General features: G+C 48.8%; 1 protein-coding gene and 1 long non-coding RNA gene across 3 annotated transcripts in view; one reads left to right on the plus strand and one right to left on the minus strand.

Annotated features, from left to right (window-relative positions):
• The window catches only part of SLC7A8 (solute carrier family 7 member 8), a 55,091-nt gene that overhangs the window by 10,403 nt on the left and 19,195 nt on the right, over window positions 1–25,493 (minus strand). For both annotated transcript variants that reach the window (XM_004584691.4, XM_058666218.1), the window contains exons 3-5: window positions 23,322–23,526; window positions 22,305–22,456; window positions 1,415–1,540 (exon numbers count right to left, since the gene is read on the minus strand). In XM_004584691.4, coding sequence (XP_004584748.2) covers window positions 1,415–1,540; window positions 22,305–22,456; window positions 23,322–23,526 — 483 coding nt within the window. The remainder of the gene's footprint in view (window positions 1–1,414; window positions 1,541–22,304; window positions 22,457–23,321; window positions 23,527–25,493) is intronic.
• Window positions 1,222–7,766, plus strand: LOC131480581 (uncharacterized). The gene is made up of 4 exons (XR_009245630.1): window positions 1,222–1,267; window positions 4,338–4,477; window positions 4,574–4,724; window positions 7,493–7,766. It is a non-coding gene; the product is annotated as an uncharacterized LOC131480581 (long non-coding RNA).

Consider the following 25,493-nt stretch of genomic DNA (forward strand, 5'->3'; position numbering starts at 1 on the left):
TAACTTGTTATACCATGGTGCTGGCTCTCTGAGTGCTCCTTCTTTATAAGGCAAAGTTAGCTGGAAGGAAAGGCCAGGGTAAATCAATGGGCTAGGCTTGTTGGGCTTTGGACATGTGGGACTGCATCCCTGGCAGTCTCCTGCCCTTACTCCCTGATCTGTAAGCTTCCATGCATGGTCATGAAGAAAGCCTCAAGAATAATCCTCAAGCACCAGCTACAGTGGGTCAAGCTTGTCCTGTTTGCTTTGTCAATACCCAGCTCCTCCTATCTCTTTCCAAGGTGTGTGTTTGATCTCCTTTCAGGGCATAGGTTCCTTAAGAACATGATTTTTTTGTTTTTAAAGTCAAGAGTCTTTGAATTGCCTTCCAAACCCTCAACTCAGTGTTCTATTCTATGCATAGCGGGCCTCCCTAAAGGCTGATATAAATCAGAGGTGCCTTATGATTTAATCCCTGTAATCCAGTTTTTAGACAGGAAATAAGATTTGAGTGGACAGGAGCAAGAACCAAGACTGGTTTATGAGGAACTCCTCTAGGTGATTTCCTAGCATCTAAACAACTAGAAAATATATAGACTGCTAACAGAGTTCATTCAATGATGAAGCCCCTCAGACTCATTACACAGCAGGATCGTGTTTGCTGGGGCCAAGTTCTGCCCCTCATGCTGATTTGGGGCCAGGAGCTGTCATCCCACTTTCTCCATGAGATGAGTGGTGCCCTGGGTCCCATAGAAACCAAACACAGATATGACCTTGGAAAGAACCAAATCCAGTGCAGAATGTTGGCAGGGGTCCCAGGAATGCAAGGCACTCTCTGGAAGAGATTATTAGTAATTCTGAAACATGCAAAAAGTCGCCTTTGTAAGACAGGGACGAGAAAGGACGAACGTAGCCAATTCTCCACCTCTAAGTGCTAGCATCCCATTTGGATGTTGGTTCATGTCCCAGCCACTGCAGTGCTGCTTCAGCTACCTACGAATGTCCTGGGAGAGCAGTGGAGGATGGACTGAAGCTTTGGGCTATTGCACCCATGTGGGAGGCCGAAAGAGGCTCCCGGTTCCTAGTTATCAATCAGCTCAGCTCTGGTCATTGAGGTCATTTGGGGAGTAAACCAGCAGATGAAAGATCTCTTTCTCTGTAAAAAAAAAAAATTCATCTTTCAAATAAAAGGACATAAATTATATATATATATTTATATATATATTTTTAGATAGGGACAGAAAGAAACTGAAGGCTAAGTGCAATTCCCCCGAGTGAAGGCAACAAGGTGAGGACCCCAAAGGGCCAAGAGGGGAGCCTGGGAAGACCATTGCTCAGAAGGGGGAGCGTATCCTACCCCAAGCCACCCTGGGGGAACACAACTTATCCTCCCCTTTTGACTGAGTGTGGGCAGGGAGCTCCCTGGGACACTCACCTTTACATATCTGCACAACCCCCATGACGATGATCAGGGCCAGGGCTAGGAGCTTCCCGGCTGTGAAGATGTCCTGAACACGGGTGGCCCACCGCACACTGGAGCAGTTGACCCATGTGAGCAGCACTGAAATGAGACATCCCAGACATGACCTCAGTGGCCAGCCGAGGCTGCAGATGCCCAGGTCACACTACTGAATTCCAGGGGCTGGGATCAGAACCAGCAAGCCAAAGGTGCTACAGGCTCACTCTGGTGACCGAAAGAAACCTGGGTGAAGTAAATGGGTTACAAACGGCGATTATGTGCTCCAAATGAGAGCTTGGCCTGCATGTGGCCTTCCTATGGCTGTGGGTTGGAAGTAGGCATGGAAGTGCAGACATGGTCCTTAGCAAAGGAGAATTCAACACCTGGTCAGGGTGTGCAAACATACATGGGCTTTGCCTTCAAGGGTATCCTGGATGTGACCTTCCTCCTAAGCCTGATTCTGGGGTGAGAGGTTTAGAGGACTCTTTTGTTACCAAGATATGATCTACAGTGAGTACCATGGCTATTACGTGCACAGTCTCATAAACTTTGACTGGACCACTCCCACTGTCAATACAGAAAACACGTCCACTGCTCCCCAAAGCTCTCCTATGGCATGCTCTCTTGTACATAGTCTTCTTCCCCCACCTGTGGCAACTACTCATCTGATTTCTGTCTCTCTAGTTTTTTTTTTCCCCCAGAGGGTCATATAATATTTTGGCTTTTGTGTCTGGTTTATCTGAAAGGCAGAGTTAACAGAGAGAGAGAGAGAGAGAGAGAGAGAGAAACACGGTTTAACCCTTTGTAGTCCCCAAATGGCCACAGTGGCTAAAGCTGGGTCAGGCAGAAGAAGCCAGGAACTCCATCAGGCTTGCCAGCATCCCCAAGTACTTGGGCCAGCTTCCACACCTTTCCAAAGCACAACAGCAGGAAGTTGGATTGGAACTGGAGTAGCCAAGACTTAAACCGGCACTCATAGGGAATGCTGGCATTGTGGGCAGCAGCCTCACTATAACACAAAAGTGACCCCTGGTTTCTTTCATTCAACATAATGATTTAAGATCTATTTGCATTGCTGCACATTTTGGCAATCTGTTCCTTGTTATTGTCAGATCAGATTCCATTATGGGAATGGATTGGGTTATTTTTCCATTCACTGGCTGCTGGGCCCTTGATCACTTCCAGTTGAAGGCAATTAATTATGTGGATAAAGCGGTTACAACCACAGAGATGTCACTGTATGATTCATCAAGGTTCTTGATTTAGGTTTTAGTTTCTCTTGAGTAACTATCTAGGAGTAGGGCTCTGAGTCCCATGGCAAATATATATTTGACTTCATAGGGAATTGTTAGGGGGCAGCGATGTAACAGGGAAAACCATTGCCTGCAGTGCTGGCATCCCATTGAGGGGCCAGTTTGAGTCCTAGCTGTTCCATTTTGATCATAGTCTCTATTAATACTATTGTGAAAACAGCAGACGATGAATGGCCCAAGTGCTTGGGCCCCTGCACCCACATATGAGATCCAGAAGAAGTTCTTAGTTTCTGGTTTCAGCCTGGCATAGCCTTGGCTCTTGCAACCATTTGGGAATTGAACCAGTGGGTGGAAGATTTCTCTCTCTGTTTCTTTTTCTCTCTCCCTCTCTGTAACTGAATCTTTCAAGTAAAAAAAAAAAAAAAAAGGAAAGAAAAAAGGAGAGAGAGAAAGGAAGAAAAGAAAGATTACTAGGGGTCAGGTGGTTGTGGTGTTGCAAATCAAGCCACTGCCAGTGACAGACACCAGCATCTCATTTTCAAGTGCCAGTTTGAGTCCTAACTTCTCTGCTTCTGACCAAGTGCCCTGCTAATGCACCTAAGAAAGCAATGATAGGTGGCCCAAGTGCTTGGGCCCTGCCATTCCCATGGAAGACCTGGATGGAGTTCCAAGGTCCTGAGTTTGGCCTGGTTCAGCTCTTGCTGTTGTGGCCATTTGGGGAATGAACTGGTGGCTGAAAGATCTGTCTTTAAAAAAAAGTGGGGGGAGGGGGAAGGGCAGTGTGATGGCTCAACTGGCTAATCCTCTACCTGTCAGTGCTGGCATCCCATATGGGCACCAGTATGTGTTCCAGGTACTTCACTTCCCTACTAGCTCCCTGCTTGTGGCCTGGGAAAGCAGCAGAGGATGGCCCAAGCATTGGAATCCTGCACCCACATGGAAGACCCAGAAAAAGGTCCTGGCTTTGGATTGGCTCAGCTCTGGTCATTGAGGTCATTTGGGGTGTGAACCAAGATAGAAGATCTCTCTGTCTCTCTTCCTTCCTGTAAGTCTGCATTTCCAATGGGAAAAAAATTATATATATTTTAAAGGTAAGAAACTGCTGTATCTTCTTCCAGAATGGCTTTGCACCCCCACTAGCAGGGAGTGAGATGAGAATTCCTGTTGCTCGGTGTCTTTGCCAACACTTGGCATTGTCAGGTAAAAATATATCTGGTAGGGAATCTCAACTGAACTTGAACTGTGGTTATGCAACAAGGTGGAGGAATCCATCATGGTGGGAGGGTTTGGGGAGGGGTGGGGAGAATCCAAGTACCTATGAAACTGTGTTACATAATACAATGTAATTAATGAATTAAAAATAATAAAAAATAATAATAAAAAAAAAAAAGAAAAAAAACATATCTGGTAGTATTTCCCTCATGATGTTTATTTCCCTCATGACTAAAGATATTGAGCAAGTCTCCCTGTGTTTGGCCACTCTGGTTCTTTGCTCAGGAGTGACAGGGCTTACACAGAAATCTCAACAAAGTGACCCTTCCAGGGCTGGTGAGAGCTGAGGCTGAGCACAGGGAGGGGGTAAGCGGGGAGGGAGCAAGCGGAGGATGAAGGACCTCTCTGTTTTACCACCCCTCTATCCTTTCCAGTTTCCTGATGGCTGTGAGATGTTTGAGAATATGTAGGGCCAGGACTCAAAATCCTTCTGGCTTCCCATCTTCAGGCACAGTGACTGCGACCCAAGAGTTCAGAAGGCTCTTCTTACCTCCTGCCCTACCCTGCCAGCCAGGTAAAAGCCCAAGGCTATTTCTGTCTCCTCAAGTCTCCAAGCAGGTGGATGAAGTGACATCAATGCTTGTCCCTTCCAATGTTCTTACCTTGCTAGGATTTCCCAACTGTACTTGGTTCTGAAAACATGTGAGCCAGGCCAGAAGGTCCTGACGTGACCATCTCCCCTGGAACCTCCCTAGGTGTCCTGTCTCCACCTGGCTGACTGCTCATCTTTCAAGATCCTGTTCCAATGTCACCACTGCTCTGTGAGTTGCTACACTTTTGTCTATTCCTGCCAGGCAAAGTCTCTGCCTTCCCCTGGAACAGCAATCCTACACCACACTGTTGACAGCTCCTTTCCCTACTTCTTTCTTTGCAGCAAAATAAGATGCTTCATTGTTCCTTTCCCCCTATAGACTAGGACAGGCACTGCGCCCTTTTTGTGTGAGTTGCATCCTAAGCGGATCTCTGATGCCTGCAAAGGATTGGTGCTCAACAAATATTTAGTAAAGGAGCTAAGAGCATGTCCTCCAATCTCATCACAATCTAAACATCCCACAGTGCATGCCAAGCTCCCTACTGCTCAGAACCGATATAATCCCCTGTTGATTTAATGGGGCCAAAAGGACAACAGGAGGCTGGATTTCAGGAGGACAAACTCTGACTCCTTGTGGAGAGGCTGTGGTCCAAGATGGTGTCAAATTAGGAGAATCAGAACATATTGTCAGGGCAAGGATTTTTAGTACCCAAACGGGGAGAACATATTGTAAATAACGTGAATGTTCCAGATGGACAGAGGCATCTTGGTAAATACACATGGGGTTCATCTTACTCAATTCAATAAAGGTTTCAGGATCACGTGCCTGGTGACAATCCAACCCACATCACTCTAGCCAGCTGTGTCAACGATCTTTCCCCGGGCTCCACATGATGAGTACAAGGCTGGGCTTCTGCACCCTCAAATTCAAGCGGGCACAAGTAATAGTTGACTAAAGGGTGAAGAAGATTGACTTGTGAAAGAAGAATGAGTGGAAAACAAACCAAATCAAACAAACAAAAACCCCATGTGGCTCCAAGATGGGTAAGGATTACAGAGTAAGGAACAGGAGATGACAGAGCAGGGCAGACATGTGACAAGATAGTGCCTGAGCAAATAAGGGCAGAGGAGGGCAACTCAAAGAGATCCTCCTTCCCCCAAGCAGGAGGTGAAATGTGGCCACCTCTGGGTGTGTTGGACTAGGAAGTGACAATTCATCTCTTTGCAAGATAGGCCATGTCCTGGCATAGACATGCTGTCTCGGTTGAGACATTATAGGCAAGGAACAAAGCTTTGGCAAGGAACCTTGCTGTGTCTTCTGTCCCTGTTGATCTTATCTCTACAACTTCCCTACAACCCAACCCTCGACTAAAATTTAACCTCTCACCTTCATAGCCATCTTGGAGAAAGAAAACTTGTGCAGATGAGGTAAGGCTAGGCAGGCTACCTGTGACATCCGTTGTGTGTGGGACCACCATGGGGATGCAGATCCTTGGGGTCCCCCCCTTTTGCCCTGCAGTTATGTGATTACGGATCACAGCAGGTGAGGTGGGGGTGTGTGGAGAGAAGACTCCCTCCACCACAGGCTGGCTGAAACCCAAACCTGCATCTAGAGAGGAACAGTCAGTGAGTAAAGGCGATACTCATAGGTGCCTGCCAAACCCCTTGTCTGATCAGACCTGCGGTTGTCCATCGGCCACCCAATACCTCTTCCTGTGCTCAGCTAGACCCTTAACTCTGCATGTCCTAGACCTGGTGGCCTCAGGAGAGCCACATGTATAGCCAAATGAGTGGCCACTGTCGTTTGAAACACAAGGGTTTCTATCTATCCACTCACCCACCCACCAATCCATCCGTCCATGCATACGTCTATTTGTCCATCTGTCATCTACCTAGGGCTTATAAGTAGGAGACACTCAGGTCTGTAGGGAAGTTCGAAATAAGTGGTATAGGTGGGCTAAACTGCTGCTTGGGATACTCATGTCCCACACTAGAGCACCAGTTTGAGTCTTGGCTACTCTATTTCCAATCTGATTCCTTGTTAAAGTGCCTGGGAAGGAGCAGCTTAAGCAAGTCCTAAGCATCTGCCACCCAAGTAGGAAATCTTGGCTCTTGGGCCTTTGATCTGACCCAGTGCTGGCTACTGCAGTCATTTCAGGAGTCAATCAGCAAATGAAAGCCCTTTTCCTTCCACTCTCACTCTTCCTTTCAAATTAATATATTAACAAAAAGAAAAAAATAGAAAAAATAAAAAAGGGGGAGGGCGGGGACACAGTTCCTGCCTTCTGGGAGTTAAACACTGTCAGGAGGAGGGTTTTTTTGTTTGTTTGTTTGTTTTTTAAGATTTATTTACTTATATTATAAAGTCAGGAATACAGAGAGGAGGGGAGACAGGAAGATCTTCGGTCCGTTGATTCACTCCCCAAGTGCCCACAGTGGCCAGATCTGTGCTGATCTACAGCCAGGAGCCCAGAGCCTCTTCCAGGTCTCCCACGTGGGTACAGGGTCCCAAAGTTTTTTTTCAACTGCTTTCCAAGGCTACAAGCAGGGAGCTGGGTGGGAAGCGGGGCTGCTGGGATTAGAACCAACACCTATATGGGACCCCGGTGTGTGTAAACTGAGGATTTTATTTTTTAAAAAAGATTTATTCATTTATTGCAAAGTCAGTTGCTAGGCTACTGTGCAGGGTCCAATGAGTAACTTTTGAAATTACCACAAATTTAAGTGGTGACAGCAGAGCCACTCATGGGAGCTGGCTGGTGGGCAGCCATTAGCAGTCCCTAAGTCTGCCTGAGGAGATCAGACACGGTTTTCTGCAGAAAGAGAGCCAAGCCACAGGGAGAGGTGCCTGGATGAAATCAGAAGGCAAGGTCTCTGGTTCTTACACACCGTAGTGAAAAGCACAAGAGTGCTGCAGCTGCTGCATGGCCCCCGGCGGAATTGTGGCCTTACTGCATTTCTTCGTCATTTTCTACCCTCTGTCTTTTTGTTTCCTAGGTTTCTGGATAAGGAGTCAATCAAGATGAGACTCAAAGAAGACACAATTGCTTTCTTAACCTCAAAGAACACAAGATTGCAGAGACATGCAAAGAATGACTCAGGCACGTGCCGTGTGGTGGCTCAACATGCTAATCCTCCACCCTGGCTTGTGTCTCAGCCGCTCCACTTCCCATCCAGCTCCCTGCTTATGGCCTGGAAAAGCAGTAGAGGATGACCCAAAGTCTTGGGCCCCTGTACCACATGGGAGATCTGGAAGAAGCTCCTGGCTTCATGTCAGCTATCTGGGGAGTAAGCCAGCAAGTGGAAGATCTTTCTCCCCGTTTTTCCTTCTCTTCGTAAATTTGCCTTTTCAATTAAAAAAAAAAAAAAAAGCAGGCAGGAAGGGAAAATATCAGACCAGCAAACTGGTGGCTTTTCCGGATGCAGCCCAGGGCCTCTCACAGCCAAGAAGCAGAGCAGCAGAGACGGGTTCTACATTTCCTCTCCATGCGATGAGAGAGGCAGTGTTCCTGCTGCCAACCTGGAACGTGTTAGCCCAGCAGAGAGCTGGGTAAGTCCTGCTTCTGCAGAGACAGCAGCTCTGAGCACCCCCACACCAACAGGCCTGCCCTTCAGACTTTGATCCACAGCATCGCAGGAAGCCTGTCCTTGCCTTCCTCCCTGGGACAATGACAGTGGCACTCACGGGGCCTTTGGAAGGTGGACTCCTGGCCTTCCTGGGGCTGCCAGCATCCCAATCTCTGCACTTAGTGACTGTGCAAAAGGCACCGTGCACGTGCAATTAGGTTTGTGATCCAGGGATGGGCAGATTAGGCTGGGTTATCAGAGAGCCCCATGGATCTCCGTACAAGTGGAAGATCGGAGCGGCCCAAGGAGCAAGACAGAGGTCGGGGAGCAAGAGGACTCAGGCAACTACTATTGGCTTGGAATACGGAAAAAGCCTTCTAGCCAGAGACTGTGAGAGGCCCCTAGAGGCTAGAAAAGACAAGGAACCCATTCCTGCACCCGAGTGCTGACCTACAGAATGCAAAAACAAGTGCAGTGTGAAGCCACTCAATCTGCAGTTATCTGATATAGTATCAAGAGGAACCAAAATAGCGACAGGTAGAAGGACCAGAAAGCAGAGGCACACCCTGAAAGAGAACAGTCTAGAAAGCACAGTCAGGAAACACACACTTAGACCCCAAAGAGGGGTGGGGACACCAGAAGGAGGGAAACAGAGGGCCCCCAGGAGGTGGGAAGCAAAGGCAAGGTCACCTGAGGGCTAAGCGAGCTGGTCACTTCCCCACCCCATGGCAGTGGCCCAACAGCAGGGCTCCTGCAACAAGTGGGTACCACTTCCTCGTCCTCCCTCTGGCTATCCTGCACGGTCACAAACAGGCTTGCCCTTCCTAGCACCAGTCTTTTCCTGTCTTCTCTACTGAGAGAACTTCATCCCAACATACACAGTTGCAGGGTACAGAAAAGGCCTTTCTTGTGTACCATGTACGCATGGACAACATCAAGCACACTATGGCAGGGCTCACTGTGCGATTTCTCTAGCCTGAATCAACCCATCCTGATTCAGTAAATGGTGAGGTATGTGAGGTGTAAGGGACAACACAAGAAAGAATAGGATGGGGCTGGCACAATGGCTCAACTGGCTAATCCTACACTTCTAAACCTGGCACCCAAATGGGTGCCTGTTAGTGTCCTGGCTGCTCCACTTCCCATCCAGCTCCCTGCCTGTGGCCTTGGAAAGCAGTAGAGGACGTCTTGGGACCTTGTACCCTCATGAGAGACCCAGAAGCTCTTGGCTTCGGATTGGTTCAGCTCCAGCTGTTGTGGTCATTTGAGGGGTGAATTGGCAGATGGAACCTCTTTCTATCTGTCTTGCCTTCTCTGTAAATCTACCTTTCATGTCTGGGTCTCCCAGGAGTGGCCCATAGGCCCACTTTGAGAGGTTGGCTTCCCTTTAACATCTAAAGAACTAGGCCTGCCCTCCTCCTGGGATTCCTGGGATAAGTGAAAACACACGGTAGAAATGGGAGGGGGAAGGGTGCAGACGGTGGAGAAGGCAGGGAGAGTGGATCTGGGAGGCCAGGAGAGGAAGAAGAGGGAGAGGGGGAGTCCCACAGCCACGTGACAATCAGCAGAACAGAGAAGGCCAGGGCCACTGACCAGAAAGATGGAATGTACCGTGCAGACAAGCCCAGAAACAGGAAGCAGTGACACCACTTTCAAGAAATCAGAACAGCCTGTTCCTCATCTGAACTTCAAAATAAGCGCCTGGCCGGCATGCAGCGCAACCCTGGCAAACAGGCGAGGTTTCACCTGGGGCTCACTTGCTTGGGACGGGGTGGCATGGGGGCAGTCAGCTCCCCGAGTCACGCCCTGGGAGTGGCCCTGTGGTGCCCACGCTGCTGCAGCCTGCAGGGTGTGTGGTGACACTGGGCTCAGCCATTGGCTGGGCTGCGCTCCCGGGCCGCCTCCCCGCTTGCGCGTGGCAGCCACTAGGCACGTGTTTCTAATTGTGGAAAAGCTGCCTGGGTTCAGCCGGTCTAACTGCAATCGTTCTGTGATCTACAAGGTAAGCAGTCGCAGCAGCCAGCAGGCCCGGATGAGTAAAAAAAAAAAAAAATCTTTTTTGCCTGTCTGCATGCCACCAGAGGCTTTGGGGGAGGTTTCATTTCTTCCCCGAGGCATGCTGTTCATTGCGAGACCTGGGCAGGGAGGGGGGGTAGCCTTCGGGAAGCAGGGTAAGAGTGGGGTGACCCTTCTAGAAACCTTCCCCGTTCCCCTCCTCCTACCCAAGATAGGCATCCTGGGGAATTAAAACAAAGGTTTGTAGTATTGTATCTGTCCTATGACTCAGCGGGGTAAAATTATATGGATAAACAGCTGGACACGTGAAAGGCAAATAAACATCAAAACAGTAACCACGAAAAAAAAAAAAATCAAAGTGGCCCTTCCTTGGACATGCAGCTTTGATCCCGGCTTCTGGGAAGCACACAATTGCTTTAGAACTCGATCTTCCCATTAACATTTTTGCCTGTTGCAGCTCTTTTCATCTCAGGGCAGTGATACCACCTACTCAGAAATCTCAGAGCCTCTCTCAGGAGGGGCATGGCTCCTGCCAGGGCAAAGCCCAGCGGGAGGAGTGGGTGGGGGCAGAGGAGCTATGGAACCTGGGGAGGTCCTTAATTCCCTAGGGTCTCCTCCAGTTCCAGCTAAACTCCCACCCATGCTGCCCTTGCCCTACCCCTTCCTTCTTGCCCTGTCCCCTCAGGTGCCAGCTGCTGGACCTGGCATTTCTGCTGAATCACCACCCATGGCTGAAGCCCGAACTCTCAGCTCAGCATTTTCCAAAAGCTGAGTAGTTCTCTTTTCAGCAGGAGCACATGGTTCTGAGCTGGGTGGAGCAGGGGAGGAGAGTGGAACTCTGTCACCCTGCAAACAAGCCAGGGGTGACCCAGCTGACATGTTGTGTGACCTCAGGGAGCCTGTTTTTCATCCTATTCATTAATTTTCCAGCCTGGGCCAGAAAGATGCCCGATATCTCAGGCCCTGATGGCCAGAGCTGCTTCTCCCAAGACACAAGCAAGGTGGATAGCAGTAAGCTGTTGGATGTACCTGTCTTGGAGGGGGTGGGAGCAAGAGTGGGACCTGGGAGAACTGATTGGTCCGTGGGACTAGTTGGCTGTGGGATCTGTTAGTGTTCATCAAGGTCTAGAAATCTGGTGAAGAGTTCCCCTACTTTTTTTTTTAATTGAACAGTCAAATATGCAGAAAGAAGGAGACAGAGAAAGATCTTCCATTTGCTGATTCACTCCCAAGTGACTGTAATGGCCGAAGTTAAGCTGATCTAAAGCCAGGAGCCAGGAGCGTTTTCCAGGTCTCCCATGCAGATGCAGGGTCCTAAGGTTTTGGGCCATTCTCGATTGCTTTCCCAGGCCACAAGCAGGGAGCTGGATGGGAAGCAGGCCACTGGGACAAAAACCAGTGCCCATATGGGATCCTCGCGCATGTAAGGCGAGGACTTTAGCCACTATGTTATCACGCCGGGCTCTAAAACCCACTGCTGATGGTTATAACCCACTTTACAGTATTTCTAGGTTTCCCTCCCACAAGTATCCTGGTTTTATGCTCTGGGGTATGTGATATAAATATTTGTTAGCTTTTGAGGCCAGCTCTGTGGGCTGAGACAGCATATTAACTCTCTGTCTGAAGAGGGACTGGCATCCCACATGGGCACTAATTCAAGTCTTGGATGTCTTACTTCTGAGCCAGCTCCCTGCTAATGCTTCTGGGAAAGCAGCAGAGCATTGCCTAAGTGCTTGGGCTGCGCAAGCACGTGGGAGAGAGCTCAGTGATGGAGCTCATGATTTGAGCCTGGCCCAGTCCTGGCTGTTCCAGCCATCTGAAGAATGAACCAGCAGATGAGAGATTTCCTTTCTCCCTGTACAACTGTGTTGTTGCTAACTCTTAAACGCTCACCAGATGCAACAAATGGGTGACTTCATATACCCAGGGGCTGGCTCCCCTGGGAAAAACAAGTGACCCTTTCAAGTAAGGAACAAAGTGCCCGCCCAAGGAGAATGTGAGCTGCTGGGCTGGTTCAAGAAAGTAAACAAGCTGCTGGCATAACCTGGTGGAAGCTGAACTTCAGGAAAGCTTCCTGTTTCAGGGAACCTGGATCCCACACACTATTCCCTCAGGATGTGGCTGTGAGGGCTCACCCTTTGAAGACACAACTCCAGGTTGGCAGTAAAAGGGAGACCAGGAGAGGTCCTGGGGAAGTCGGGAGGGAGCAGGAACTGAAGCTTGTTGAAGCTTCTCAGTTTGCCAGAGGGAGGCAAGAGGCTGGCTTGTGGCACAGCCAGTTAAGCCGCCACATCTCTTCTGGGTGCCACTGTGTACCAACTGCTCCATTTCTCAACCAGCTCCCTGCTAATACACCCGGGAAGGCAAGAGAAGATGTGCCAGGTGTGAAGGCCCCTGCCACCCATGTGGGAAAGCAACATGAAGTTCCAGACTCCTGGCTTTGACTAAGTCCAACCCAAGCCTTTGGAAGTGAAACAGCGAATGAAAGATGCCCGTGTTGCCCTCTCTCTCTGTAACTCTGCCTTTCAAATAAATACATCTTAAGGCACATAAACACACCACCACTGCCAACAACAACAACCTGGTTCGAGAACAGTTAGGATTTCAAACCAGAAGTGTCCAACACAAATGCATCGCTACGGAGGAAGATCTCTGAAAAATGCTTGAATTCTCTATGGTGTTCACAGCTACTTATTATGCCACAGAAACTAGAATCTATGGTACCACTAGCTGTGCTGCTTATTGGCAATCAAGTTAGAATGCTTATTACTGAAATGTAAAATGAGGTTAACAGAGATAGCTTTGTGCCCAGTACCCAAGGGATTTTAGGCATCGAAGGAAAATGATACTAAAGAATGAACATTTATTCTGCCATTACAGACATGAAATTCAAAAGCACTTGGGGAGTGAACCAGCAGATGGAAGATCTTTTTCTCTATTTCTCCTCTCTCTGTAAATCTGACTTTCCAATAAAAATAAAAAATAAATCTTTTTTTAAAAAATGTATATTTCTCGTTTATTTTTTTTTAAAGATTTATTCATTTTATTACAAAGTCAGATATACAGAGGAGGAGAGACAGAGAGGAAGATCTTCTGTCTGATGATTCACTCCCCAAGTGAGCGCAAGCCGGGAACCTGGAACCTCTTCCAGGTCTGCCACGCGGATGCAGGGTCCCAATGCATTGGGCTGTCCTCGACTGCTTTCCCAGGCCACAAGCAGGGAGCTGGATGGGAAGTGGAACTGCCGGGATTAGAACTGATGCCCATATGGGATCCCCGGGCTTTCTTTCTTTTTTTAAAAGATTTATTCATTTTATTACAGCCAGATATACACAGAGGAGGAGAAACAGAGAGGAAGATCTTCCATTCGATGATTCACTCCCCAAGTGAGCCGCAACGGGCTGGTGCACGCCGATCCGAAGCCGGGAACCTGGAACCTCTTCCGGGTCTCCCACACGGTTGCAGGGTCCCAATGCATTGGGCCGTCCTCGACTGCTTTCCCAGGCCACAAGCAGGGAGCTGGATGGGAAGTGGAGCTGCCAGGATTAGAACCGGCGCCCATATGGGATCCCGGTGCGTTCAAGGCGAGGACTTTAGCTGCTAGGCCACACCGCCGGGCCCGATCCCGGGGCTTTCAAGGCTGCTAGGCCATGCCGCCGGGCCCTATTTCTTGTTTATTATTTATTTGAACGAAAGAGTGATTTCCCATCTGTCCGTTCATTTTTTAAATGCCAATGTTCAAGGACACAAGGAGGGGCCAAGCATGCAATCTGGGTCTCCAATTTGAGCCATTACTTGCTGCCTCCCATCATGCACATTAGCAGGAAGCTGGAATACAGAGTGGAGATGGGACTGAAGCCCAGGCTCCTGATATGGGATGGGGGTATTCCAAGTGGCAACTTTAGCACTGTGCCACTGATTTGGGAAGAATGGCAAACACAGAGGAGCCAAGTCAGTCTGAAGCATACCAATGAGATGTAGAAAGATGATTGGGGGGGGGGGGCGGCTTTCTTCATGTCATATAGTGAGCAAAGCATCTGCTTACAGCACTGGAACCCCATATGGATGCTTGCTCAAGTGCCAGCTGCTCCACTGCTGATCCAGCTCCTTGCTAATATGCCTGGGAAATCAGCAGAGGACAGACCCAACTGCTAGATCCATGTTGGAGACCCAGAAGCTCTGGGCTCCTGGCTTCAGCCTGCCTCAGTCCTGGCTGTTAACAACCATTTGAGGAGTAAATCAGTGAATGGATTTCACTCTTTCTAATTCTGCCCTCCAAATTTCATTTATTGGAAAGGCAGATTTACAGAGAGAAGGAGAAACAGAAAGACCTTCTGTCTGCTGATTTACTCCCCACGTGGCTGCAATGGCTGGAGCTGAGCTGACCAAAGCCAGGAGCCAGGAGCTTCCTCTGGGTTTCCCACGTGGGTGTCGGATCCCAAGGCATAGGGCCATCCTCGACTGCTTTCGCAAACCACAAACAGGGAGCTGAATGGGAAGTGGAGTAGCTGGGAAATGAACTAGCACTCATATGGGATCCCGGGCATGCATGGCGAGGACTTTAACCACCAGGCTACTCCGTTGGGCCTCATCCTTGACTCTTTGAACCTTAATCACCAAGTTCTGCCGACTCTACCTCCTAAATGCCATGTAGTATCTATTTTTCTACTCTGCCTCTGCCCCACACACAGTTCACATCATTGTTCCTGTCCTGGGTTCTTGCACTGTCATCAGTTTTCTTGCCTCTGATCTTCTTTCTTTGCCAAGCTATCCTTGACCCTTGCACCATGATGATTCTTCTAAAATAAGTATGCTAATGCAACTAATTTGTTTATAACCCTGCAGTGCTGCCTTCCTGCCTCTCAGAGCAAAGCCCAGTTGTCTTCAACACCAACCAGAAAGGCTCTTCATGATATGGACACTGCCTCTCTCCCTGCTTCTTCCCTTGCAGTCCAAGCCATGCTACCCCAAGCCTGTAACTTCCCCCGGGGTCATGCTCTTTCTTGTCCTGCCTACCCTGGCATTTGTTAATCCTTCCTGCAAGAGCATTGTCCCCACTGCATCCTACTCCTCTCTTTTCTTCACGTAGGTCATTGCTTGGCTGTTTCCAGCTGATTTTTTTTTTAATTAGCCTCCACTTACAATTTTTCTTGCACTTCAGTCCACTCCCATCATTTCTCTTACACCTAGACCCCTAGTGTTGCTTTCCCAGGGAACTCACTATGAAGTGTGAGTCCTTCAGTACAGGAACTCGTCTCTCTAGTTCTAGCGCAGCGCCTGGAGCAGAGCAGACACTCCAATATTTGAAAGTGCCTGGAGATAATAAGCTTCCTGTGTCCTCTGTGGGACTGTAGACAACATTGTAGATTCAGCAAATAGGAGGGTCCCTCAAAAAGTTCACGAAAAAATGGGAAGTAGAAGATAGGTTTACTTTGGCACCATAATGTTTTGAAATCCAGTCTTTTTCCTAATACACTTTTCCATGAATTTCTTGAAGACTCCTGGTGGTTAAGAGAGAAGCTATAATTAATTTGCTGCTGCTGTTTGGAATCCGAATGAGGTTGGTTCACTGTTCTGGCCCCTGTGCCAAGGACAGGATCTACCACTTCCTGGCTCTTGATAAATGTTGTTTGGATGAGCAAAGTCTGTTGAAATTCTCAGCTATTTGTCATTTTTTTCCCCAAGGGTGCCAGTCGCTTTCTGAGTAACACTGCTCAGCACCCCTCAGGACCCCAGAGAGGAAGTGGAGGACAGAGAGAACTGTCTCCCGGCTCCGCACAGACACTGGAGACACACTGTAACATATTTCATTTTGATTTGTAGGTGAACTAGATAGCTCCTCCTGAGTAGTCAATCCATCAACATGGCCAGCTGATTCTACTCCTAAATCTTTCTTGTTTTTGTCACCTTTCCGTCCGTGTTATTTCTTTCTAGTTCAGGTCATCACCTCTCTGGCCAAGACACATGCTTGCTTGTCACCTCGCTTCGAGTTTCAGTGTTTCCTTCACTCAAATGTGAATCTAATCATGTTACTCCTCTGCCTGCTATCCTTCTGTGGTCCCTGTTCCTTGGATAACATCTACTCTTTTCCAATTAATATACGGGATCCTGAGATCTGCCTCCTGCCCACCTGTTCAGCCTCACTTCCACTCAAGTACTTACTTTTCTTGAACCTGTCCTTACACTTGATCCTAAGACTAGCCTAAGAGCTAATCTCTACCTGACCTTCTTACTTACCTTAAGATTTAGCCCAGGGCCTGGCGCAGTGGCCTAGCGGCTAAAGTCCTTGCTTGAAAGCTCCGGGATTCCATATGTTCACCAGTTCTAATCCCAGCAGCCCCGCTTCCCATCCAGCTCTCTGCCTATGGCCTGGGAGAGCAGTCGAGGACAGCCCAAAGCCTTGGGACCCTGCACCCATGTGGGAGACCCAGAAGAGGATCTGGGCTCCTGGCTTGGGATCAGCGCAGCACCGGCCATTGCAGTCACTTGCGGAGTGAATCATCGGATAGAAGATCTTCCTCTCTGCCTCTCCTCCTCTCTGTATATCTGACTTTGTAATAAAAACAAATAAATCTTAAAAAAAAAAAAAAAAAAAAAAAAAAAGATTTAGCCCAATCTGGGAGCCATTCCATTCCTAGCACTCTCTTACCAACTTCCAAGCACCTTTCTCTGTATTGGACACACTTTCTCCATCACATTGTCCTGTAGTTATGTGTGCAGCAATGTCTCATTACCATTCAAAGTAGGAGCCAAACAGGGTAACTAACTGATGCATTTTCTAGTTTCTTTCCTTCTCCCAAGGAAACCCACTTACAGAATAGTTTTAGCCTTAAAACATCATAAAAATGAAGAATGAGATTTTAGCTTGACTAAAACTCAAGAGATGTTCAGCGCATGTAGAGTTTAATGCTGGCTAGCTAGAGGAAGTACAGAGAAAAGAGAGGTCAAAATCTTGACCAGATTGCATTTTCTGAATTCCTGTAGGTAAGGCTGATCAGACACCGAAAGAGTTCTTTGGGGAAAGGACAAGAGGACAGGCAATACTGTTCAGGTATTTGGGGCAACAGACTTAGTACTTGGGGATGGGAAGTTTGCAGCTAGAGAATGTGAAGGCTGGCAGGGTGGAGGGATGTGCAGTGGAGGAGGAAATGAACAGAGAGGAGATTTAAATACTAGGGAAGGCTGCTGAAGCCCCTACTGGTAAAAGGACTCATTCACAAGAAACTTATAAAACATGCAACTTGAGGCTTCAGACAGTGGTGGCAGTTTCTGCAGAGGGATTGCAGAGCCACTGGGATCAGAAGGTATAGGTGAAGCAATTTGCCTTCCAAATAACTCAAGGAAGAAGGAGAAGGAGAAATATGAAGCTCTGGAAAACCAGCCTCTTAGGAATCTCAGCAGAAAGATAGAAAACAAGATAATAAGCATTTTTTCCTTTGTGAAATGCGCTGCAGGGTACTCCTTTCTGTTGAGGGGTGAGGAAAAAGAAGGAACTTCTGGGAGGCAAGATCTTCAGGGAGAAGGTGCTACTGAGATGTGAGATGTGACCCCAGCCCCAAAAGAGCAGGCCTGGAGTGATCTCAATTGAAGGTGGCCCTGTCCCTAGGAGAAGGAAGGCAGGACAGACAGACCCCAAAGGAAAATCCAAGTTAGGGACAAGACACATAAATAAATAAATGTAAGAAAGGATATTCCCCCACCCTCCAGGCATGTACTTGGTACCAGGTTTGTGTCACCACGGCCACTCTGGGTAGACACAGGTGTTTTAAGTAAAAATGACAGGACAAGCCTTTGTGCTAGACACAGCTTGGCTCTGGTCCCCACCAAACTGAACTAAAAGTCAAAATGGTGTCACTCAAGCTAAAGTTCCAGTCACCAAACTGAAACTAGACCTTTGATCTGACCCGTCAGACAGGATTAGGGAGATAACAGCCACATTTCTCAAATACTCAATGGGACATTGCTTTAATCCCCAGAACAAAAAGAAGTAACAGAGGTTGGCTAACTAGCTATCTTCATTTCATTCTGTCCCTGCGTCCCCATTCCCCCACCCCACCTCCACCTCAGGCCAGGGAAAGTAACTGAAAATAATCAATGCTTTTTTGCATTGTTTCTGCTTTCTTCAATATCTTCTTCATCTAAACAAACAGAAAACCTACAACAAACAATCTCAACTTGGGTCCTTGGAACACTCGCCCTATTTTCTGGAATGTTGCTGATTTTTAGAATTGAAAATAAGGCCAACTAAGATCTTCAAAGGGTTGCAACTTTGTTTTCTGACACCATAAAGGTTCAATGATTCAAGGGCAAGTTACAGAAACAATCTGTTAATGTGTATGTGCTGATCTACCCAGATGTGTGCATGAATATCCACCTGCCAATGTGTATGGTGAGTCACTCAGACACACACCTGGATGCCTTCTCTTCACGGCACCCAACCACTATTTCTGCAGCACTACTGACCTGCTTTGTGCCCCCCGTGAATCTCTGACATGGGTCACATAGCCTTTGCTTCTGAGATAACAATAACCAAAAAGAAAACAGAAAGATATGCATACCCTGGTTCTGATGAGGCCCAGTCTGCTCTGTCCTCCCTCCTTCCCTCTCATCCTCCTACACTTGCTCTGAAGAAAGGACAAAGGCCTTTCATTTAATTAAAATGTAAAATATTTTCTCTACTGCCTGGAAGCCAGGGATATTCTGCTGACTCAGCAGTGAATAATCGGCTTTGACCTAAATAATAGAAGAAATCCAAAGGGTCGGCTGCAGTTGCATAAGCGTGCTCCAAATCTGTAGTTCCTTCCTCTCCTCCACCCCCTCCAGGCTCCCGAGCAGGCAAGCCAGTTACAGCAGACTCTTTTTGCCTTTCCACCCCCACCATCTGGCTCATCCCAACTTCATTTTTTCATCAGATCTCTTCCATAACCGGCCCCACCACAGAACCAGACTTGACCTCATCTCCTCCCCTCTCACAGCAAACCCTAGCCAGGGCCTTGGCCACAGCCACCCTCCCCGCTGGGCGCCATGCCCTGTCCTCCGGCAGCGCCTGGCATTACACACCGGTGACCTCCCTGCAGAGGGTGGTGGCCTTTCCTCAAAGCTTCGCACAGCTCAGGGGACGTGCCAAAATGAAACAACAGAAAGCTGAGTTTCCTATGTAGAGACCTTCAGGCTGTACCCATGCTCTCTCCCACTTCTCTCCAGAGGCTGGCTAGGCTGGCATGCCTGGCACCTGCTAAGAAGATGGAGTGGGTAGGATGGTGGTGGTGGTGGTGGGTGGGTGCTAGAATAATGGATGTCCACACTTCATGACAGACAGCTATCCGCCAAATCTTTCACTGACTACATTAAGACAATTTCAGGGCCTGTAGTGTCTAAAAAAAGAATTCAAAAAACCAGACTCAAAGCAGTTGGGAGTGTCTGGCTTAAAGAAGAGGCGAGAGGAAGTTGTGTGTGTGTGGGGGGGTTGCATATCCCTGTAGGTGGGTACCCTGCAGGGACACTACCCAGGGAGAGTGAAGGAGCTGTTTTCCAAATCTGCTTGGCAATAAAAAGGTTTCAGAAGATTTTTCTGCTTCTGCCTGTGGGAAATTCTTGAACGCAGATTTCAAGGACACTGAAAAATTCCTGTCCCGGGGGCTGCTCTGACGGCTGCTAAACTGGAGCCCATTTCCTGGCGCTTTACCTCCGAGACAGCCCTGGCCTGACGCTTTACGGAACCTTTGATGGCCGGAAAAGCAGAGGGCAGGATTTGTGTGTGTGTTTTCATGGATGTTGGTGCCAGGTGCTTGGTGCTGGGTGATGGGATATTAGGCTGTGGAGGGCCTGTGGGTAGGAAGGGGCTCTCACCTTCCCACCTGCAATGAGGTCACGGCCTACACCCCTAGAGAGGGTTTTTTCATAAGGTGGTTTAGAGAAGACAAAGGAACTGCAGCCCATGGCTCTGACCTTGGCCATGGCCGCGGCGGGGCTCCTGTCCTAGGGGTAGGGACAGCCTCTTGTCTGAGCTACTTCAGCAGCGTCAGCAGGAAAAAGGAAGCTGTCTGTGTGCACAAGACACCAAAACAGCAGCGGCCAGCACTCCTGTGGTCCTCCTCCCCATCACCCCCCACTGGCCTGTCTCATGGCAGAAACTTCCACTCTTCCTGCATTCCCACGGCCTCCTTCCTCCCTGGCCCCCTCCTGCTCTGGCCCCAGCTAGGAAACAAGGAAGCAGAGCCCTGCCACATGATGCCCGAGCCCACTCTTAGTGACTGATTTGGGGGGGTGTGTGTCTCATTCCTTCCCTTGGGCTGTCTTGGTCAACTGCACTCCTGGAGCCAATCTTCTACATGGGGAAGGGGGCTGAGAGGGGACACACAGACCCAGGCATCCCCGTCCTGGGTGCACACCCCTCCACCACTAGAGAGGTATGAGCTGATATGATCTGATAACGTGGGAGGAACCTACTCCCATGTAGCCAAGGCTACAACCTGGCTACTTGCTATGACCAGAGTTGACCATCAGGGCCAAAGAGGACATGCTTGCCAAGAACCTCTTGGGTCTCAACCACCTGGCCTGCGAGATGTTACTGTGATGACGAGTTGATGCAGAATATCCCCTCATCCCCCATCGCCCATCCACCAGCAAGACAAAAGCATCGGGACCTGGGAGAGGTATGCCTGGCACGGCCACTCATCTTTTGGTGAGTGTCTAAAAGGTGGGAGAACGCAAGTGCTGAACGAGCTCTGGAAGTACAGCCTAGGAAACATAGCCAAGCCCTACTTTAGAAAGTAGTCTGTCTTTGGGTAAAGATGGAAAATAAGGGGCTAGCATTGTGGCACAACTGGTTAAGCCACCACCTGGGACACCAGCATCCCATCTGGGCATTGGCTGGAGTGCTGCCTGCTCTGTTTTTCAAATAAACAAACCTTTATCTTTTTAAAAAAAGATGGAAAATACTTCCAATCCCTTGAGATTATTGATAGAAATTATGCACCAATTGCTCCTGGTAATGTTCTGCAGAACTTTTAAAAGCATTAGTTTATTTATTTATAAGTCAGAGAGATATTCCATCTGCTAGTTCACGCCCCCGATGGCCAGAATGGCCAGGGATGGGTAGGACAAAGCCAGGAGCCAAGAGCTTCTTCTAGGTCTTCCACAAGTGTAGCAGAGGCCCAAGGACCCAAGGGAAACAGGAACCATCCTCTGCTGCTTTCCCAGGTGCATTAGCAGGGAGCTGGATAGGAAGTGGAGCAGCCAGGACTTGAACCCGTGCCCATGAGATGCTGGTATCGCAGATGGCAGTTTTACCTGTTCTGGCTCCTCTGCAGAACTTGTTCATGGAGTGTCCCTATCTTTTTCTAGAGAGCCTTCCCTATTTACTGAATTACGGTTCCAGGTGAATCCTAAACACAGAATTTCCTCCAGTTAGAAAAGCCATCTAGGGGAATAACCATGGACACACGCTCCTCCTTGAGTTTATAAAGTGTGGTTGGGCAAGGTGAGGTAGTGGACAGACTCACTGTCACAGGCCAGAATCATCTTCTGGATCAGTGGCTGGGAGAGGCCAGCATGGGCACTATATGCTAGGAGGGGGAGAAGGAGAAATCAGGAGATCTAGACTCCATTCAGGGGCTGCCTTCTTGGGGCAGGCACTTGCTTGGTCCCCTGTTTCCTTATCTATTTGAGGAAAAGGATAAAACCCGCCCAGCTGACATGGTGGATCTGTCATGAGACTCAAATCAGATAATAGAGGTGAAAGTGCTTTGTGTCATGAAAAACCCAGCCAGAATGAATCACAGCTCCATGCTAAGGCACCTGGAAGGACAGAGAAAGATGGGCCACGTGGGAGACCCAGATGGAGTTCCAGCTTCCTGGTTTTGGCCTGGCCCAGCCCAGTGAGGAAATGGAAGATATCTTTCTCTTGGTAATTTAGCCTTTCACATCAAGCAATCAATCTTTAAAAACAGAAAGGAAATGACAGAGCAATCTTTAAATAGCTAATTGTGCTATTTAAGTTTCTTCTTAACACCAGATAATTGGATGCAGAATTCTTTCATTCACCCAAAACACTTGTGCATTCATAGAAAAGTAACAGGGAATGGGGTGGGGGTGGAGGGGGTGATGTGTGTGTGTGTGTGTAGACCAAGGAGGGAAAGGAGAATCAGAGCCGAGCGGCCCTCCATGAAGGCCAGAGTGGCCATACCACCCACGAGCAAGCGAGCGAGGTTTTGGAGACACTCACATAAGCAGATGGCAGCCAGGAGTCGAAGGCCAGAGTCCGGGGGGAAGCAGGTGGGGAACAGCGGCTGCAGCACATAGTTGGAGAAGGTGAGGGCGATGACGGCCTGGTTGGTGGGGTAGATCACCAGCACAGCAATCCACAACCTCAGGAACCTTGAAGGAGGAACAGCCAAAGGGCAGGGCGGGGGTCAGTCATGGGGAAAGCCTGGACAAGTGGGGCCCCCTCCCTTCCCTTAGCAGGGTTGAATGGGTGCATTCCCAGCCTCACTTAGGGATGCTGAAAAGAGTCCAGCCCAGCCCCACCCTCTAAGGAGACAGCCAGCTCCAGGCGATGACAATAAAATGGTTTAACAATCCAGAGCTACATTTCAACGAGCTCCAAAACACTCTTGGCGTGTCCTTTCTGTACTTGGCTTTCATCCTCCCTCCTCTAGCTACTTTGGCTCCCACCATCCCACAGTGCAAATACAGAATTTGCAACCCCAGAATTTTGATAGTCACAGCTGGTTGAGGGCATTTTAAGCCACTTCCTGGGGTTGCATTGAGAGGGGGTTTCTGGGCCCTTCTTCCTCTGGCCATGGGAAGGGTTGACTTCTACCATGGCAGGATTTGTTAAAACCGGAAACTCAGGGCCTGACTTCCCCGGGAGGCCACTTCTCTTGGCATTGTAAGAAGAGGGCACAGGTGGGTGTATCTTAGTGGTCACTCCCATTGTTCAAAATCAAAGGGTTTTGTTTTATGAGGGTGCTCATGGTCCATGTGACCTCTGGTTCTATTTGTTCTCACTCCAAGTGTTTTGTCCACTAAGACCAACAGAGCTCCAAATTACAGCCTGGTCATTCTCAGGGGCATCGAGAGCACACAGAGCCACATTACCCAATGGAGACAAGGAGAAATCCTGCCCACATTCATTGTAGAGAGAGCTTGGCCATGACTTCCTCTCTTGAGCTGACATCTTTTCTGGGCTCTTTCTCCTTCCCCCTTGGACCATTCCTCAAAACTCTTAAGATCCTCTTACCCAGCCAGTCCTCCAAAGATGTCCTTGACATATGAGTAGTCACCCCCAGATTTGGGGATGGTGACCCCAAGCTCGGCATAGCAGAGGGCTCCCACAGCTGTGATGAGACCCGTCACGATCCAGACGATGAGGGCAAGGCCCACTGAGCCAGCATTCTCCAGCACGCCCTTTGGCGAGACAAAGATTCCCGAGCCAATGATGTTTCCTGCATAAAGAGACCGAGGGGGGCAGAGTCAGGGCAGCTGGCTGCCTAGTTTCACGTCTGCTCTGCTCTGTGAGTGCCTTGAGCTGGCTGATCATGCAGAGGGGCGTCTGGTGCAAATGATCCCTCAGGTAGGACAAAGGGAGTAGGGCAGGGTCACATACTGACCGTTTCATTATAGAGTCATCTATAATCATGTCCCACATTTTACAGAAGACACAACTAAGTCTTGGTGATAGCAAGTGGACTATCACCAAGTAAGCCATGGGTTTCACAGCTCGGGACACTGGGACTGGGCCACGTGTGGTATACCCACCGAGCTCCTGAGGGCTCCAGACTGGCTGAAGATGGCAGGTCTGGGTCTGTGACTGGTTCTCAGAGACCATTTGCCAGCTAGAAAGCTTTTCAGGGGCGGTCTCTTTTGGCTAGATTGCAGCCACACCCTTTTGATTAGTGGTTCTCATAGCTAGCACCCCTGGAGGCTGGCTTTGCCACCAGACACAGCAGCCCCACCCTTGGTGCAGAACATGCTAGAAGCCCACAGACACAACCCTTCTTGTCTGGAGGTGGTTTGTAGGGGTACAATCCATGCGGAGCCTCAGCACCTGGTTCTTTCTCGGGTCATTCCCTTTCACCATCCCACGGAACCCTCACAAACAACTCTTTGGGAGTCAAGAAGAGACGGAAGGGCAGGTGTTCATTTTGCAAACACACATCACTTGTCGACCTTTTGGCTAAGATCAAGCATTTCGCAAACACAGAGAGGGAGATAGATGTAAGTGGCTCTCTCCAAATTCCACAGCTACTGATGGGTAAAATCAGATCCTAAAGTCAGTCTCCTGCTGCTTAATCCCATGCTTTTTCCACTAATCCACCTCTGCTTCTGTATGCTCCAGGCTGTTTCTGCCTCCTAAGAGGTGAGGCCAGGAGCAAGGACTGAATGGTTGGCTCTCAGGTTGTTTGTGCCAAACAGGGGGAGGAGTGTAGGCGTTAGTGTTGGGCAGTTCCTGACATGCTTCTTCCCAAGTTTTCCTTTGTCCACTTGTGGGGATTAAAGGTGCTTTGGATGGCTTCTGGGAAAGCTCTCACTTCATATTCTGCCCTGCTACGGCACTGAACGCCTGAGGTAAGACACAGAGGCCCTGGGGTATGGTTACGCCAGCCAGACATGGCCGGTGGAGGTCTCTGGGCGCCCACCCTTTCCCGTCCGTGGTTTTCAACCAGCTGGAGGGAATACAGTCTTATGCTCAATTCTCAAAATCCGACTTTCAGATCTCAACTATAACCCAATCTCAACCCAGTCCTGAAACTTGAACTTCTAAACAAAAATTCAATTTTCAATCTAGGGTCCTGTATCCAATTACTGCAGGTACAAGGGGAAGTGAAGGGAATTTTCATATTCTAAAAGCAAATCAATGCTATTCCTCTTGGGGTACAGAACCTGCTGTCCCTTTCAAAGCTAAAAAAATTCCTGCAAGTGTAGTCTGAGAGAATTAATGAGGAGACGGGAGAGGTCCACACAGGCACGGAAACAGTAATAACTTGAGACTTGAGTACAGACTCCAAGAGCATGTGGCCAATGCTACATACCTCTGTCTCAAACTCATCTTCCTTCTACAGGTGCTAGCAATCTACCCCAATGGAACAAGACTGCTTATAAAAATAGAACTAGGGGCCCAGCATGATGGCTCAATCGACTAATCCTCCACCTGCAAGCACCAGCATCCCATATGGGCACCTGTTCATATCCAGGCTATTCCACTTCCCATCTAGCTGCCTGCTTAAGGCCTAGGAAAGTAGCAGAGGATGGTGCCAAGCCTTGGGACCCACACTGCATCCATGTGGGAGACCCAGAGGAGACTCCTGGTTTCAGATCAGATAGGCTCAGCTCTGGCTATTGTGGCCATTTGTGGGGGTGAACCAGCAGGTGGAAAATCTTTCTTTCTGTCTTTCCTTATTTCTGTAAAATC

The sequence above is a fragment of the Ochotona princeps genome, chromosome 6, assembly GCF_030435755.1.
Source record: "Ochotona princeps isolate mOchPri1 chromosome 6, mOchPri1.hap1, whole genome shotgun sequence".
NCBI classification, from domain to species: domain Eukaryota; kingdom Metazoa; phylum Chordata; class Mammalia; order Lagomorpha; family Ochotonidae; genus Ochotona; species Ochotona princeps.